At 40.7% G+C, this 18,519-nt stretch overlaps 2 protein-coding genes and 2 long non-coding RNA genes across 7 annotated transcripts in view; 3 read left to right on the top strand and 1 right to left on the bottom strand.

Annotated features, from left to right (window-relative positions):
* LOC130208558 (oxysterol-binding protein-related protein 10) overlaps positions 1 to 959 on the bottom strand; it is a 61,595-nt gene extending 60,636 nt beyond the window's left edge. For all 3 annotated transcript variants that reach the window (XM_056441533.1, XM_056409743.1, XM_056411883.1), the window contains exon 1: positions 468 to 959. In XM_056441533.1, the coding sequence (XP_056297508.1) occupies positions 468 to 760 (293 nt within the window). In that variant the 5' untranslated portion in view covers positions 761 to 959. The remainder of the gene's footprint in view (positions 1 to 467) is intronic.
* LOC130192551 (uncharacterized) lies at positions 407 to 9,008 on the top strand. Of its 2 annotated transcripts, XR_008831454.1 has the most exons (4): positions 407 to 490; positions 1,006 to 1,143; positions 7,292 to 7,370; positions 8,865 to 9,008. It is a non-coding gene; the product is annotated as an uncharacterized LOC130192551 (long non-coding RNA). The 2 variants fall into 2 exon arrangements; XR_008831495.1 differs by lacking the exons at positions 407 to 490; positions 1,006 to 1,143 and adding an exon at positions 6,343 to 6,543.
* Positions 9,009 to 10,720: 1,712 nt separating this feature from the next.
* LOC130193301 (uncharacterized) lies at positions 10,721 to 11,764 on the top strand. The gene is made up of 2 exons (XR_008831669.1): positions 10,721 to 11,290; positions 11,489 to 11,764. It is a non-coding gene; the product is annotated as an uncharacterized LOC130193301 (long non-coding RNA).
* Positions 11,765 to 12,278: 514 nt separating this feature from the next.
* Positions 12,279 to 18,489, top strand: LOC130191899 (transmembrane protein 42). Its single transcript, XM_056411644.1, has 3 exons — positions 12,279 to 12,557; positions 14,535 to 14,681; positions 14,950 to 18,489. The coding sequence occupies exons 1-3, from the start codon at positions 12,381 to 12,383 to the stop codon at positions 15,091 to 15,093; spliced, it is 468 nt and encodes a 155-aa protein (XP_056267619.1). The 5' UTR covers positions 12,279 to 12,380; the 3' UTR covers positions 15,094 to 18,489.
* Positions 18,490 to 18,519: the final 30 nt, after the last annotated feature.

Below are 18,519 nucleotides of genomic sequence, written 5' to 3'. Positions count from 1 at the left end.
AATATTTACATTTGAGAGGTAACATTTCTGAGCCCTTTTGCCACGATTGACCAATTACCAGAAAAGTTGCCATTTCAGCTGTAAAAATAAAATTGGAATCTAAATCTAGCCTAATAAATGAGTCGGGTCAACACACCTGTTATGTGATGTCACCAAAGGCCAGCATTCATGGACTGTTGAATAGAAAGGTGTCTCTCTGAAAAATGTATTCAAATTTGTATTAGATTCTGTAAACCTTATAATAATCAGTAGAGTCGTCCTTAGCAGGCCGACATGACATATGTGCAGGGCTTAAACCTCCTAACCCCCCCCCCCTCCTCCTCCTCCTCATCATCATCATCATCACAGTGACGCGTTGGTAAAAGTGCAACGTGGACGGGGCAAATATCAACACCGACGAGCTATCGGAACCCCGAACCGAAAAGTGACTCGTGTCCTCCCCGTCTCCATGCCGCGCACGCGCGTACCTGTTCTGCCAGCCCTGGATCAGGTTGGTGTATTTGCTCAGCACTCCTTCCAGCTGCTTCTTGCGCGGCTGCTGCAAATTCATGCTGTTCCCCAGCGCAGCTCCCCGGCTGCTGCTGCTGCCGCCGCCTCCTCCTCCTCCTCCTCTGGCCGGGCCGCCCAGAGAGCTGGAGCCGGGGCTGTGCGACCCGCTCCTCCCGCCGGGCTTCCTCGCCGACGACGAACCCCCGCGGTCCGACGGGGAAGAGTGGGTCGCGTTGGCCGCGGGATGCGGACTGCAGGGCGACTTGTCCATCCTGGCGACGGGACGGTGAAGAGCGGGAGGAGGAGGAGGAGGAGGAGGAGGAGGAGGAGGAGGAGGAGGAGGAGGAAAGGGGAGGGGGGCCGAGTGAGGAGGAGGGGACGGGGATGGACCAGAAGCGGCAGCAGCGGCAGGACGATGTCAGCAGTGGTGAACGTGTGTCTGCTGAATTAAAGCAGAGGCAGTGGGTATGCATCGGCGCGTGACATGCTCTCTCTCTCTCTCTCTCTCCTCTGCAGTGGCACTGTGGGTCTCCTCCAGCGTTCTCCTGTTAGAAAGGAAGAGCAGAGCGCAGACACTCCCACTCCACTCTGGACCGGCCCCCGGATGTTACGATGCAATCCCAATATACACATGATCATACCAACACAAAAATGGTACATAATATTTATAATAATTATTTGTATTTCATTGTTTGCAGTGTTGAGTCTCGCCAGCTATTTGAAGTAATAGCGCAATAGTAATAGTAATAGTGCCAATTGGCTTAACTCCATAATGAAATTTCATTGTTTCCTTGTTTTATCTTTGGCAAGTCCCTTTAAATAGAAAGTTATGTCAACAACATATTTTAGCAGGCCCAAATGTGCTTTAGGCAGCTTTCTGAATTGTGAAACACAGCTCAAGGTCAATCGCTATTCTATTCATCTAAGATATCAAACTAATTCAATCAGAAACCTGCAGACACCTGTCTGCAGTGGAGAGGCTCAGAATATGAGTATGCAACAACAACAATGAGCTTTTAAGGTTGAGTTAACTTTAATAAATTATTCCACAACACACATGCATATATATATATATATACATATATTTATACGTATATATACATGTATATACGTATATATATATATATATATGATGTAAATATTTCTTATGTAAATAAAAATTGTATATATATATAAATGTATACGTATATCTATATATATATATATATGTATATATAAGTATATATATATATAATATATATACATATAAATATCTATATATAGATGTAAATATTTACGATGTAAATAAAAAAAATATATATACGTATATATACATATATATATGTTGTAAATATTTCCAATGTAAAATTATTATTTTTACTCACTATGAAAGAGAATAGGAAATATATATTTTAGTATTAATTCGACCAACTAAGGAGGGAGGAAGAAAAAGTAGAAAATAATTTCTTAAATTCTCTGGTTCTAGTAATTTAGTAATTTGGGATGGCTATGTGAGGGGTATATTTTCGTTCATCAGAGTGTTACATAACCTGTCCGACTCACACAGACAAGCATGCAGACATGAAGCCGAATGAAAACTGACTGCAGGCCATTAAGAGAAGGCAGAGATTGGAAGGCATACTTGATTGAATCTCCACAGGACACTTAACACAGGATAGATTCCTGTTGCTCATCAACTGAGGCAGACACAAAGCCAAGATCAATACAAGAGGGTAAAAAAAAAGATCCCCGGGCTACGGAAGCCCGGGAGGTTTGTCAAAGCCTGCGCTGAGTCAAGCTCTGGTCAGCTGCATTCCCAATGAGCGGTCAACACCAGCTTAACTCTGAGGTCTTGCCTTTTGTACATCAATTTAGAGCGTATATTCTTTACAGGGGAACAAAATATGTATCATGTCCATCAATAAACATAAAAGGAAGGCTGTTGTGCCTGACGGTAATCATCCAATCACACCTTAGCAACCGTAACTAGGCATGTCTATAAAGCTTTAGATGTGTACACATTTTGACATGAACATGGGGCTGAAGAAGATATACATTTATATGTGTATATTTCCAAAACAAAGAGAAAAAGCTGAGAAAAATGACTCGACTGTGTTTTCATCTGATCTAATATAAGCCAAACATGTTATTGTGTCCTGCTAACTAGTTTACTATCGTCATTAGTAACCTAATAAAAACTAAACTCAACTAAAAACACATATTTTCCGACTATACTTTGAATAAAAACAGATTAGCACTTCAGTGGCACTTGAATGGAACTTACTTATGGTATTACTCATGGTATTACTCATGGTATTACTTATGGTATTACTCATGGTATTACTCATGGTATTACTCATGGTATTACTTATGGTATTACTTATGGTATTACTTATGGTATTACTCATGGTATTACTTATGGTATTACTTATGGTATTACTCATAACAAAAGGAAGCTTAAAAAAGATGTGTTTATTGTATGGCTCAAAGCGTTTAAACAACATGTTGATAGCGGTTTCCAGTATCCGCATTGCAAAGGAGAGGGATCAGTTGAGCCATGAAATATGGTCGTGACTAATTTTTCAGATTATTTTGACAGCACTTGAATGCAGCACTATAGATTGTTTGTCGGACACTTTTCTGGGTGACTGAATAAATCCTTTGAAAGGAACCTTCATGTGTTATATAGATTTAAACAATACAATATCGTTGTTTATTTAATATTTCTGTTTTTTCACAGGCTCAACACCATTTCCCATAAATCTCATACATTCTTAGGTTTACAGCAACAAAAAAACAAAAAAATGACTGACGAGCTACTCGTACCAATGCTACTGTGCTAGTAGGTATTTCATTGGAGCTCGAGTTTGAAATATAAAAACCATAGAGGAAGCCAATTTATTCTAGAATATGAAAAGTAAACCTCAGCATTGCACTTAATGAACTGAAAAGAGTGATGAAAGAAATGCATTAGACAGACGTGAAGACTTCGGCTCCCGATAATCTTCTGCAAACTCTGCAGTATCATCACATTGAATATCATTATTTCTTCCTTTCAATCATCTTCTTTCTGTTATAAGCACTTTGAGACAACTCGCATCATCGCCAGAAATCGGTGTTTCCTCACCGACTGTAAAACATGGAAGAACTCGTTTCCTAAGAGGAGATACTTTAAAACTGAATAGCTCCTAAATCTGAGATTTTTAGGACGCGAGAACAGCAGTTGCTTGTAGCATAATAGGGACACACATACGCTGACCTTGGAAGAGTTTAAGGTTCTCAATGTTCATGTCAGTTTTTTAAACATTAACCCCCTCACGTCCCCTGAAGGTTTTCTTTTCCCACACACTATCACATCAGTTGTATTCGACATCAGCTTGTTCAACTCTTCATTGGAGCTATACTATCTGTACACCTGGACTCCTTGAAGCTTATTGGCTTTCATGCCAAGCGTTAGCTACAAAGATCTATACCGCTCTGATGTCTGTCATCGGCGATCAGTCACGGCTGAGTGTGATTGTCTTCCTGTTGGTGAGATGGATTAGGTGTGAGTCTTCAAATGACTGTAAAGGCCAATCCTGGGTCCAATAATGGTGTATTGCAGTGTGGGCAGTTGTAGTATTCATAGATGGAGGAAGAGTTTGGCGGTGGGTCTTTCCTTTCTGCGTTGCCTTTTTTGCTTTCATAGAAAGGCGAAGGTCCTGTTCCCTTCACATGTCTTCCTTCTCCAGAGGTTCTTCTCACAGGCCACCTCTCCCCAGTTCTTAAGGTAAACATGGCATTTCATCAGGTGGAATATGAGGTTATCCTTGTCCCACTTTTGTTTTTGGTCCCCCTTGGGTGCACTTCCCCTCCCTAAGTTCATCATAGAGGGCCTATTTCGGGAGATGGGAGTTTGAAATACGGATTATATGACCTGTCCGTCGCAGCTGATGATGAGTGATAGTTGTGGAGATACTTGGTAGATTGCTGATGTTGGTTGGCCTCTCTTCCCAGACGGTCCTGAGGATCTTATGGAGGCATCGTTGGTGATATTGTTCCAGGGCGTTGACGTGTCTGCTGTAGTGCAGTCCAGTACTCGGCACCAAAGAGGAGTGAGGACATACTGCTTGATAGACAACAAACATGAGGGTGGTTTCAATCTTCTCATCTTCAAGAACGTGAATAACTGTACAACAATGGCTTTAATTCAAACAATGGGTCTTTCTCGTCTCCCGATCTTGTGCGTCCTTGATTTCTTTTCTTGACTCCTCGACTCGTGTCTTAGTCCTGCTGCTGGCAGAGCAAAAGAGACGAGGAGGAGAAATGAGAAAAGAAGAATGAGGCAACGGGCACTTCGACAAATGAGATGTCCTTGTCTCGGAGCTCATTTTACAGCGATGTAACATTTTAATTGAGGTGCGGCACAGCTGATCAGCTGTCCATTGTTTGGTCTGCTATATTTGATGATCTCTGTCAGATGAGCATAACGGTGTTCATGACTATTTTTATATTTACCATTCATTCAATTAAATGTACTTTTGGTGTGTGTATAATATATATTTTAGTATTTTGCAGCAGCAAACCATCCCATGTGTTGGCATTTGAATTTCCGACAGCCTTTCAGAAAATAATTGATGATTGATTAGCAAAAGCTCAGTCAAGAAAAAGGCCCAGGACTCGGCTGTAAAGATAAAGTTGAGTGAAGAGGTCTTCCGTCAGCACACCTCCTCAGTTGTAATGCCTCGATTTCCACTATGTCATATATTTAACAGCTTTTGATGGATCCTGACCTCTTAAAGACAATTGTAGTAAGTGGAAGGATGGGGAGTTTTGCTCGTTGATAGATACAATGTGTCAGAATAAACGATCATTTCTTAGTCAGTGCACATTTTCTAAGGAAGCAGGGTTAATGTCAGACTTTGAACATGGATGTGTTTATTACATCAGCAATCGTATTGGGGTGAGCTCCTCTGTCCTTGTCCCTGATAGATATCTGCACATCACTTATATCTCCTCCTCTCAGACTGACAAGTCCTAATCAAAACCCGACAGAAATGTACTGAAAAACACGACTAACCTTGGTTTGTATGGATTCGCCGGCACTGTATTTATAGAGAAAAGATGGATCAGATTAGTATTTCACCTGGTGTAATTGTTCCTGGCAGCCATGGAAACTGAGATTATGGGTCTGTTTGTTTTGGGAACATGTAATCTGCTCATTGTAAACTCTGCTGCCAATCAACATGTCTCCATAAAATGTTTCCACCCACGAGTCAAATAACATCCTGTCGGCTATTATTTTGGTTTTACTGCAATGTAATCTTACCATTGTTCGGTTTATTCAGTGTCAGATCATTTCTTCACTGAAAGAGTACCGTATGTCACGTTATGAATTACAATGCGCCAAAAGCATGTCTGTGTTTCCACAACAGCCTGTATTATTCCCAAAGACCAGCAACCTCGCCAACTACCTTGTGGACTGGAAGAGGTCTGTCAGCAAACTGTGTGTGTGTGTGTGTGTGTGTGTTTTGTAGACTGTAAACTGAGAGTGAGAGAGAGATATTTCTTTTTCTTTTCTTTTTATATTTTATTAGTGTTCAGAATCTCACATACACATATTGACATTTTTCAGATTCTTTGTATAAAGAGAAGTAAAAAATAAACACATATGCAAATAAAGAAACAAAAACAATACCATAGTAACAAAACTATAAATAAATAAAGCAGGGAGAAATCATTTTCTATAGAGGAAAGAAATACAGTCAGGCCATTTATCTGTGACATAGTTACACCACTTTTGCCAGTGCTTAAGAAATGTTTCCGTTCTTTGGTTAACATGGGCGAGAGAGATATTTCAAAGTTCAAGGGTGTGTGTCGGCCAGGGAGGGAATATTTGCCTTCTCAGCTCGCTCCCTATTTCCATGCATGGGTGAAGGACAAAGCCATGCATATTCATCGAGGCAGCTAAATCATAAGGCTTTCTGATTCACAGCGATGAATACGGAGGCTGTGATGTTCACACTTCAGAAACCTTCAGCCAGCCGCTACGCTGAAGTTCAGAACACCTTAAAGGCTTTGCAGGAAAGAAGTCGGGTACTTGGGACCAGTTGGTTAATCGCTCATGTGCGCCCTATTTTTTCAAATAGGTATTTCTTTTTTGCCATGTGCTCGTTGTGTGTGTTCTTGGTCCTATACCTCCAGAATCATGTCATGAGCTGCTTGCCTCTGTGTCGGACCTCGGGCTTCACACTTCCTTGACGGGTCTCCAAATAAATTCCATCATAATTCTGTCTCCCGTGGTCTGCTTTTGGGTCCTAACCGTGTGCTCCCGTGACACGTCAAGCTGCTGAGGACTTGTTAACATCAAACACCTTGCTAACACGAGCATACTCGGCTAACGTGATGACATGATGCAGTGGGCTATTGTTGTCTGTTGCTCCACATCTTGCTAACATCTCTTTTTGTATTTCTCACTGATTCACTCAAATGCATGCAAAGAGTTATGAGTCTGTTAACAGGGAGCTAATGTAGCTTGAATTTGGTTTAAGTGTTCTTGCTGACGTTAACCTACATTAACTAGATTGGTTTGTAACAGTTTCAGTAACATTAACAACGCATAACTAAAATGTTTCAATGTCAGTTCATTATGATATTCAATGTTAAATAATGGTTTTCCTTTACTGCCCCTCAAGACGTCAGCTCATTATATTGAGAGGTGTTGGTAGAAATAAGTTACAGGCTGTGCAGTTTTTTTTTTTCAAAATAGATGTATATGTATCCTGGTTGTGTGTGTTTATGAATTGGTTTCTTACCTTCAACATGTTTTTTTTCTCTCTTGTAGATAGCCAACCACCCTGAACAATAATCTTCTGTATTGGTCCCAATGTGGGAAGAGTTGCACACTGGACAACTTCTTTAAGGTAGTAAGCAGCATGTAGTAGATGAATGTTTTACATGTAAAATGTCCAGTGCTTAACCCTTGCCTTAGGTTGCCTTTTTTTACCGAATCTCAATCTCCCCCCCCCCCCGCCTTGTCATCATTTGACCACCGATTCCTTGTTCCCCCTGTTTACCTTTATATTTACTTTTTTTTTCTTTGGGTTCAATCAATTTAGCAAAAAAAAAAAAAAAAAAATTATTAGAATTAATAAATTTTTTTAATTTTAAAGTTTTATGTTTTTGTTTTTTTGTTTTTGTTTGAAAGAACACCGACATTAACACATAAAATGGGGAATGGGTAAAATTAATCGGGGCAGAAGTATATTGATGTCAAAAAAACCCTAAAAAAACACAAGGGTTAAAAACTGAATATGAAAAGATACATGCTTACTTCAGCCTATCGAGTCAGCACTTCCGGCAGTCATAACACATGCAGATAGTTTTGGCGTTTACACTTTGGCGCTACTGGTCAACGTCATTTGTCGTATTATTCAAGTATTGTGCCATAAGATAAGTGGAAGAAATACACAGCCAGATCAGATGGTGCAGGGACAGAACAAATTCTTCTGACAATACAATTGATGCAGCCTCAAAGATAGTTTTATCTATCCCTAAAGTATTAAACAACTTCTCCACACTAGCAACCTCATCTGTCAGAGCCAATTTAATGGCTTTTATAATCTTTACTGCTCGATCCTTTTTCACTTTATCAGCCCAACTGTCCATGCCGTGCACATCCACACTTTTATCATTGACATAGTTACCTTTTTCTTCACATTCCTCCTCAGTGCTGCGACAGAAATGTGGGAGTGGATGCTGGCAACGTACTTGGCAAATAATAGTTTCAATTTCTATGCCAGTAATTTTTTTGGGTTTTTATTTTGAAATGTAACAATTAAATAATGTATCTTCTAGCAGTATCATAATGTAACTATAAATGTTACAGTAATTAATTCGACGATAATTAACTGTTTATGGACATTGCAGTAGGAACATTAGATTAACAGTATAATTCCTTTTCCATACAGCACTGAACTGTAATAATTTTTACAGTATTAAGCAGGTGTTTTAAATTATAGGAGGTATGCTGTAGAATTACAGTTGAATGAATGCTGGAAGCTGTAGCTTCCAGTTGTTTACTGTAATTTAACGGGCATAGTTGTCACAGTGTACTGTGCAGATATAACTTGCATCAATTCAATAGGACAAAAAAAATTAATGTGAAGCCGAAAATGGTATCGATCAAAGGCGCACAATAATAATAGATTTTATAGTTCGGTTGGTTGCATCTGTGTGCAGCATATCAATTATTTAGAGGTACTGGATGAAAAGTAAATGCACAGAAAAAGCTCCCATAACACTGCTATCTTCCTAGAGTGTGAATTTATTTGTTGTGTCATTGTGAAAGAAGAATTGAAAGAAGAATGTCTGGGTAAAAGATAACAGTATGTTGTCTTCTTTTTATCTTTTTATAGTTATTGTGTGTCAAAGAAAAAGACATCCCACCACCAAAGTGTAAGAAAAAGTCAGTATCTGTGCAGCATCAGCATCATGCCCATAAATGTTGAATGACTATATTTCACTGCATCTTGAGATTAAATGAAGCAAAAATAAAAGGAGAAAAGAGAATTGCCCCCCTTCGTTCGTCACAATCTATTTTCGACCGCAATCAATTGACAGCCGAGTTAAAGGTCATACAGTTAAATTGGTTCCACTAATGAGCCATTCACTTTGAAGATGGTATTTTCCTCCTCATTAAATCACCTTACAGGACCAGAAGCAGGAAAAGGTAGACAAAGACACGGGAAGGCAGTGACAGACCTTCAGTTAAAAAATGTCACAGAAGCTCTCTTTGTGGGCTCAATTATCGCTCAATTGAACAGGAGCAGAGGGGGATGCCAATTTGCGCACCAACTTGACACTTGTATTTGTCAGAGGAGCTTCGGGCAGGAAACTACAAGCGAGGATAACGGCTAATGGCCCCTCTTGGTTTCAGACTTTTCCTGCTAAGCAGACACTCCAGAAGGATCACGGTGTCAAATTGTGACAGTGGGAGCACGGTCATCTCCCTGAAGCTGGTTTCAGGGCGGATGAGCGCAGAGGACACTGTGACAGAAACACTGTACTCCTTTTTTGCTGCACTGTCATTGTTCGCCGCTCTGATTTCACAGACAGCACTAGCTCCGACCCAGCATTGTAATGCGCTTGTCTTATTCCCAAGTTGGTTTCCTTCCATGTTTAAATGCCCCTAATTCCCTTTATTTAAATTCAATTTCAATTCAGTTTATGTTGTATAGCCCATTATCACAAATTACAAATTTGAGAGAGGGCTTTACAGTCTGTACACAAACGACATCCCTGACCTTTGACCTCACATTGGATCAGGAAAAACTCCCAATAAATAGAAAAAAAACTTTCACGGGGAAAAAAGGGAAGAAACCTTCAGGAGAGCAACAGAGGAGGAACCCTCTCCAGAATAATAACATTCAATTTTGAAGAATGGACAGAATAATAAGATTTCATGTGCACAGAAGGAATCATTAGAGTTACAACACATTCAATGAGTATGACATTGTGTATGAATAGTTGGTAGTAGTCATGGACCACGATCCAGACCTCCGTGATCCATCAGGCAGATGGAGGTAGAGAGGAGGAGTGGGCGGAGCATCAGCAGGACCATGGCATCAGACCCAGCCAGGTCCAATGGACCCTATGAGACGTGAAGTCACAAGGACACCGGGGAGGAAGCAGAGTTTAAGGACTCTGAGGAGGACCCTCTGAGTTGAAATCACTGTTACTTAACTTGACGTATGTAGATGTATTCAAAGCAGAAATAAGTTCATAGTGGCCTCTTTGCAAATTAATTATGGATTTAATTGCTCACAAATGTCATGGAAAGGTAATATAGAGTTATGGCAAAAGGTCGTCAAAGCATCAACAGAAAAAACAGGTTGAAATTCAAACAAAGTGTTGATTTGTCAGTGATTTGCATCAGACGCCGGCTATGGAGGATGTGGATGTATTTCTCTGAAGCACATGAGAGACATCTACTGGCTCGAAAACTGACTTGGGTTTACACTTGGATCAGAAATTGATAAGGATCACCTTCAAGATGTGATAAAAATCATTTATTTGGAAGATCATCCTGCACCTTAATGAACAAAACATACGATTTAACATATTTGGTGGGGACTGACATTGGGGTTGCAATGTGTTGCCCAAGCTGCAGTTACGGCTCACAGTTTGGGGATCATTAAGCAACCTACCTCCATAAATGCCCTTTCAGACAGACGGCTAAAGTGATAGGCCTTTTTTAATAGAGGACATTTTGACATGTATTAAAGCACCGATGTAAATTATGACGAATTATAATGGCAATTAATGGTAATTAAATCACACTTCTAGATTCGTGCACTGATTTGAACGTAATTAAGGTATTTAAGTCCACTACAACCATTATTTCTTCTAGGTCCCTGCCGAGTCTGACGAAGAGACGGACGTCTGTCTCCAGATGACTCTTGTCTTCATAACATATCATCGCATTGTCCTTGTAGGGAAAGGGGACAATCACACCGCTGTGTCCATCACATGATGCCATGTGGTGGATCTTTCAAGTCTCCAAATGATCGTAGTAACTCTCTATCTTTATCTTTGTAAATGCATTGAAGTTGGACTAGTTATTGTAAGAACATTACAGATTCTCACATTTTACAGGAAAATAATATCGGTGTCTTCTGTTTGGGTACTCCCATACTTGATAACATAGGTTAAACAATTATATCCTTTTTCTCTGCCCTGTCTGTGGAAATCATGTCTGTTTCCTTGACTACACACCTGGGTTTTACAATTGCAACGACAGCTCACTCTTCCACGATGTGCACTCCTGCTCTCTGCTTTGGCTGTAAGTGTTTCACATTTAACGGAGAGCACATGATGATAGGATTGTGTGAGCTTGTTCTGTTGAAACATTTACTTTGAGAGAATGATTTTCTCTGAAGTATCCATGATCCTTCTGTTGTATTATGTGTTCTGAGTATTGGTTTAAAATAGGATGTTTTTTAATAAATCCTCTTGATGTGCTGTTTCTTCTGCTCTCCAGAATAAGACTTGCTGGACACCATCAACCTCTTTAATGAAAACACGTAGCACCACTAGAGAGCACGCAAGGCTTTCCTCTACTTCCTTTCCCTAATGGAAAGTTCTCCTGTCAACTGAAAAGTGGCTTTCGATGTGTCCGGTAAATTGATGAAATCCATGTCTTAGAAACATCTCAGATTTGTTATAGTGTTTGTGGAAGAGATAGTGTATGTCCCACTCTAAGGTATTTATAAGGCCAACAAGGGAAATAAATGCTGTCATTGATGACCATTTTGAATGTTTCTTGTTTCTTGAATGTTGTTGGTGACAATATTGCTTAGTCGGCTTTGAATATGCATACACACAGACACACACGCACACACACACTGATCCCTCCCTCTTATACCCGGTGTGTTTTAATGTAATTAGCCTTTATAATGCAGCTCATCAGGATGCTGCAGGAAACAAAGGTCTGGATCAACTGAAGTCATACTTTGGTGTGTGTTCATAGCCCTCTATTCCACCCGGTATAGCAAAGAAGAATACAGACGTAGTTCAATTCACAGTCTATCAATGATCTGTTCCATCTTTTTTTAAACAAAAATATCTAATTACGACCATGTATTGTGTTTTCAGGATTCCTTACTGCTGCCTCAAAGTCACCATTCATAGTTAAGGTTACAGAATGATGGAACTGCGTTTCCCAGAATGCAACATGGGGCTTTTTAGTCCAACCACAGCACCGCTCCGGGTTGACCATGTGTTGTTACACTGCCACCGGACGGATGTCTGGAGACGGCGCAGGGGAAACGTGCAGCGCAGCGCGACACGCACGCGCGCGCCAGACCAGCAGCGGCAGCGGCAGAGATGTGAACGGTGGCCTGGAAAATAATGTGCCTCGGCTCGTCGTCAACATGCTCTCGGGAGTTGTGTACGCGCTGCTGGCGGGTTTCCTCGGGGCCGTGGCGTCGTCATCGGCCAAGCTGTCCCTCGGAGCCGACTACCTGAAGGGAGTCTGTGAAACCGGACTCCGGACGTGGGGGGAGCAGCGGAAATTTAGACAGGCGGACGAAACTACCGCCTGCGACCGGGTGAGGCATCTCCACAGTTTGAGTTAATTATTTACACCGTGAGGATGGCTGTGAATAATGCAGCAAGCCGGGGATTTCTCCCGGAGGAAGTTGGGTGGTTATCCCCGCCCGGCTCTCCTCCCTGACGACCTCAGCATCAGCAGCATCGCACGGGGTGGAGGGGTGGAGGGGGGCCCATGCAGCAGTTGCGCTCGCGTGACGTGTCCGCGTGCCGGATGACATTGCAGCTCGTCCGAGGGTGTGTGTGTGTGCGTGCGCGTGTGTGTGTGTGTGTGTGTTTTCGCGTTATTTGGTAAGCAACTTATTTCGGCGTGGCGTTTCTGAAAATGTGGTCAGGTGTGGTGTTTGTGTGTGACCCTGGATACGGTCTCCGGTGTGACCTTCACGCTGTGTGCGCGCATACGTCACGAGGTGACGTCAACATCTGCAGCCAGCAGACTGGCTCCTCAGACGGTAAAAACCGTGACATTTAATCTGGAGGATATTTAAAACGCCAAAGGTGTGCAAGTAACACAAACGCTCTTAATGTGTAATAGACAAAATAGCGGTGATGGTGTTACAATGCTGTCATTAATCTAATGTATTCTTTACAATTCTATTTGCAGTGGTAGAATACACAATACATAAAGTAAAGCAGCATAATATATTTAATAGTTGCTTCTGCTTCACCTCCAGTAACTGGAACATGAACATACTACGTAAACATTGATACATGTGTGTGTATAAATAAATATATATATATATATATATATATATATGTACATATCTATATATATGTACATATATATACAAGTTACAAGTCTTTTACAAGTTACAAGTCTTTTATTGTCAGATGCACAGAATGACACAGGGTCAGACTGGGCACTGAAATTCTTAGGACAAGGCACCACACAACAACTACCATAGCATATAACATAACATGACATACACTCTGTACAAGTACTCTGAACATAATACTAACATATATACATTACATATAACATATAATACACATATAGTAACATATAATAAACTAAACTACAGACAAATGGGAGTAGCAGGTAGTGAAAGCAGATAGTGCAATAACAAGTGTAAGTACAAGGCTGAAAGTGACAGTGTATGTAAAGTGACGAGTGCAAAAGTGTCGATCGTGTGTCAGTGTCCATTTAGCAGCCTGATGGCCCTCAGGAAGAAACTGTTCTCCAGTCTCTGTGTGCGAGACCGGATACTACGGTACCGCCTTCCAGAAGGCAGCAGGGTGAACAATCTGAAGGCTGGATGATGGCAGTCCTTTAGGATCCTGCCAGTTTTCCTGAGGCATCGTGTGCGGTATGTGTCCTGCAGGGCTGGGAGCTCCCTACCGATGATGAACTCCGCAGTCCTGACCACACTGCGTAGGGCCTTGCGGTCCTTGGCTGTGCAGCTACTTAATGTATCATTCCTTATATGTTAAAAAACAAGACAATATATGAATATCATAGTAAGAAAGACAATAATTGAGCAATATTGGACTTAATCTTTGAACTTCCCTAAAATGTGGACGAACTAAACAAGACATTTGAAGACGAGTTTTATTATTTTATGACATTTAAGGCAAAACAAATGAACGGTAAAAAGAATTGACACGTCAATCGACAGTGAAAATAACTGATTAGTTGCAGCCCAAATATTTTGGGTCAAAACTACAGTACAGAAATAGAAACGGTGGTCATATCCAGATATATATGGATATATCCATATTATATATATTTGTCTAAATATATATGTGTGTATATATATGTGTATATATATTATATACATATATATATATGTGTATATATATATATATATATGTAAAGATATGTATGTATATGTGAGTATAGATGGATATATATATGTATATATAAATATATATACATATATATATGTGTGTATACATACAATGTCAAAACTGCTGCATTCACAGCTTTTGTAGTGGTCACGAATCAGGTGCCAATAAGTTCTGTTGTTGTTCTTCAGCTTCATATCCCTCTGAGGCTGCTGTGTGGCGGGCTGCTTTTCACCTGCAATGCTGTGATGTGGACCTTCCTCGCCAAAGCCCTCAGGTACTCCTCTTCCTCCACCCAAACCACTGTGACAACCACCGCCTCCAACTTCATATCTTCCGTAAGTATACAACAGTCTCTCTAACAGGACCGTGTAGTCTGCTGCCACTTGTCCCCGTAGCGTAATACAGCACTTGTGAAGTTAATTTCACGGTGACCTCTCGTCCTTATGTAAGCTGCATTCATTTAGAAAATAGGCTATATTCAGAAATAACTTTTTAGGAATTTCTGGTCAAAGTTCTCCTTGTTTGACATACCCTGAAGGCATCCTTATTGGGGATTATTTTGTAAGAAATTGTAGAGTCTGATTTACTTCCTCCCCCTCGCAGGCTTTTCTGGGCCAGCTGATCTTTGGTGAAGCCCAGATAACGTTGTGGTGGGTCGGGATCTCCCTGACCTTCTCGGGTCTGTTGGTACTGCAGAGGGTTTCACCGCAAGATGGGCAACGTGACACAGCCATCAAGGACGAATAATAAGTCTTGTCTCCACTAGAGTTCAGCCCGGCTTCGGCTGGCTGTGGAACGAGGTGTGTTTTGGTCGTTTTCTCCTCTGATTTGAACATCTAGCGAAAGAAAAGTAATATCTTACAAGAAGATGTTCGAGTTAATACTCCCCCAATCACTAGTTCTATTGATTAAATTGTTTCATGATTAAACTAAATGCCACTTAAATTGCATCTTTAATGATGAAGAAAACTAAACAGGTAGGCAGAGGAACACTGTTCAAACATATCAGAGGAGATGTTGGCCTTTAGCCAGTATGGCCATAACACAGCTACAGTCTGGCTAGTGGAGACAAGCTGATGGATGCCTGCAAAGAGTCTTTGAACACACCAATGAAGCAAAAACCATACGAGCTTTACGTTACGTTTGGGGAGTTTATCAGTCAACAGCAGCACAAGAACTTGTGAGCTAGCAGAGCAGATTAGAAGGAAAAGAGAAGACTAAAGGGAATAATAAAACAATTTGAGAAATACCCTTCTTTGCATTCTCTACTGAGTGAGACAAGAAGATTGATACCACTCTGATGTCTGTGCGGGATATATGAAGCTGGTTGGCATCTGGTTAGCCTAGCTTAGCATAACATGAGGGAGAAGGGAAACAGCTAGCATGGCTCTGTTTGAAGCTAACAAACTCTGCCTGCACATTTAAAGCTCACAATTAACATATTATATATTGTATGTTTAATTCCAACATCCAGTAAAACCACATGGTGTCTTTTTACAATTCGTTTTTAATATGGACTAAACAAATGTTAGCTTTGGGCAGAGCCAGGCTAGCACCACCCAATTCATTCTTTGTGCTAAGCTAAGCTATGTTGCTTCATATTTAAAGGACATAGGCTACATGAGTGATATTAATCTTCTTTTCTTACCTTTTTCAAGAAAGGAAATATGTGCATTTTTCAAAAGCTATACCTTTAAAGGAGGAGACAGATTATATATATAATATAATATATTATCCCCAAAATGTACTTGAAGTTAATCTTTTGGGGTTTCCTCATGAGCAATGGGCAAATGGCATCATGTACTTTGATGTCACTATTACTCGCCTGCGCATTATGTGTTTCGCAGCCTTCATATCACCAAAGCTTTCTTAATTCTCACGTTTCCTTAAGTTACTCTGACACTCACTGTATACATCCAACACTGACGTTGCATCTTGTGCATGCTCAAGGCGAATAATAATAAATGAAGCACTTAGCTGAAGAGGTAAGCTCGTACTTTCACAAGTAATAATACTAATGTAGTGCTCGAAAGGCCCTTTTTACTCTTGCCTGTCTTTCTTGACAGCTTTAATCTCAAGATATGAGCAGGACACAGCTGCTCCTCCACTTTATGATCGACGCATGCATGTTCCTACTGAGGCCTAGACTCAAATATCTCACACCAAAGCATCCTGGAGCGTCAGTCCATATCAGAGACACGTCCCCGTGAGCTGCTTCGTGTTACTAAACACACAATCGTGTGATTAAATGTCTCTCCAGCATTAGAGATGTCACATTGCCTCTTGATTGCCTGTTGAGCTTCAAAGCGCCTGCATCCCTGATCTCATATTATCCCGTCCGTCACCCATCATTTGCAATACCATCAAACGTCCTTTAAGTCTCATAACACTGATGTGTGCAACAGCGAGGGAGCTTTAAGGGGATAGTTAAATGGCAATACATGCTGCAAGAGGGACGTTTCTGTTGGCATGAATCAGGCAAAGTAAGTATACCTTAGTATACAGTGCTTTGTCTAATGCTTTATTGAACAGTATTTTGAGCTCACTCTTTGCGGTTGTTTGGATACATATCATAATATGAATGCATACCGGTAGCTATTATGCCTGTCTGTGATACTCCACAGCAGCAACGCACAAATATATGTCAGATTTCCTTCCAGCCGCTGCTGTGCAGGTTTTGTATCACGTGATTTACATGCATCCCTATTAATGTGACTGCGGCTGAGTGATGGTTCACCTCGCAGGATTCTTCATCAGTGGATATCACGCCCAGCCAGGCTGAAGTGAATTCAGCTGTTTGTGCCTCCCAGTCACATCCTGTGTGTTGAATTACCTTTTTGGGTGAAATTGCACTTATTCCCTTTCTTGCCGAGAGTCTGATACCACTCTCATGTCTGTCAGGATTAATATGAAACTGGAGCTAGCAGCCAGTTAGCTTAGCGTAAACCACAATTTCACATTTGAACGTAGTATTTGACATAAAACGTGTTAATTTGTGAGTTTTCGGGATGCTGGGAGGCAATTAGCTGACAGGTAGCTGTGTCCACCTGTAAACAGTGTTTATGCTAAGCTAACTGGCTGCTAGCTGTAGCATCATATTAACAGACAGACATGAGAGCGGTGTCAACCTCCTCATCTGAACTCTCAGCAGGTACGTGAACGTGAAATGTATTTCCCAAAATGTCAAACTATTTCTAATGTACCTTTAAGATCTGTAATATGTGCTTTTGATTCTGAAGTGTTTTTTTTTGGGTGCCTGGCTTTTCCTCCAGTTAACAGCATGAAATGAAGGTAAACCTTCTACCTGTGAACCTTTCACTGTATAATAACCAGTCGGAGCTCTGCAGCAGCCACATGGCCCTGAGTGTGATGTATTTATATATCCGTGTGCACATAAACTGTAGATGTGGTCGTACAGAGAGATTAGAAAACCACTCAAATAAGATGTTGACTCGACAAGGTGTGCGAGACATTGGCGAGTTCATGTACAAGAAAACACGAGTACATTTTTTCAGCCTTTTCAAAATCAGTCAAGTTTTGACCGATATCTATAATGAAAAAAGAGATTGATTTTGCAGTAGTATGTTGGTACACTCTTTAACCTAAAATATGTGCAGGTCAGTCATCGCTTCAATCTAAAGGCTGCTGCACCTACAAATTGAACATTGTGTTTTACTTTTTAACACAAATCAAGACAGTTTGATTAGAAGGAGTGAGTTTTTTCTCCGATGTAAACTGTTCATAATGTGTCTTACGGATAATGTGAAACAAACATTTGTAAAATTGTAAATACATTCTGTTAATAGGTAACACTTAAACGGATGTGTAAATTGCCATCCTCACTGAGAGAAGAGACTATAGAGGATTATTTAATAAACATCTCATCTGACAAACAAGATTCTTGTCTTATCGTATGTTAAGTTCGTCTTCATGGCAGCTTTGATCTTCAGAAAGAGGAGCGTCTCACACGATTCTACTTCCATATTGATCAAATTAGATGTGACGTACAGTGCAGCTGTATTCAACTGGTAAATATGTGAAGGTTTGGTCTTTTCCTGCAGAGAACAGGGACTTTGTACTCATTTAGATCAGTGTCCTCTGCAAATGAAACACTAACGTCTAATAAAGAGCAATCTGACTGCAGCTAATGGGGCTGGATGTAATGTTTTCTAC

The sequence above is a fragment of the Pseudoliparis swirei genome, chromosome 1 (genome assembly GCF_029220125.1).
Source record: "Pseudoliparis swirei isolate HS2019 ecotype Mariana Trench chromosome 1, NWPU_hadal_v1, whole genome shotgun sequence".
Classification (NCBI taxonomy): domain Eukaryota; kingdom Metazoa; phylum Chordata; class Actinopteri; order Perciformes; family Liparidae; genus Pseudoliparis; species Pseudoliparis swirei.
The sequence above is the reverse complement of the archived record's forward strand: the minus strand, read 5'-3'. Positions and strand labels throughout refer to the sequence as shown.

What these genes read in the sequence shown, in the direction of transcription:
- LOC130191899 (XM_056411644.1), top strand. Translation starts at nt 12,381, where the DNA reads ATGCTCTCGGGAGTTGTGTACGCGCTGCTGGCGGGTTTCCTCGGGGCC. An exon ending in AAACTACCGCCTGCGACCGG is followed by an intron (nt 12,558 to 14,534) that starts GTGAGGCATCTC and finishes GTTGTTCTTCAG; the next exon opens with CTTCATATCCCTCTGAGGCT. An exon ending in CCTCCAACTTCATATCTTCC is followed by an intron (nt 14,682 to 14,949) that starts GTAAGTATACAA and finishes TCCCCCTCGCAG; the next exon opens with GCTTTTCTGGGCCAGCTGAT.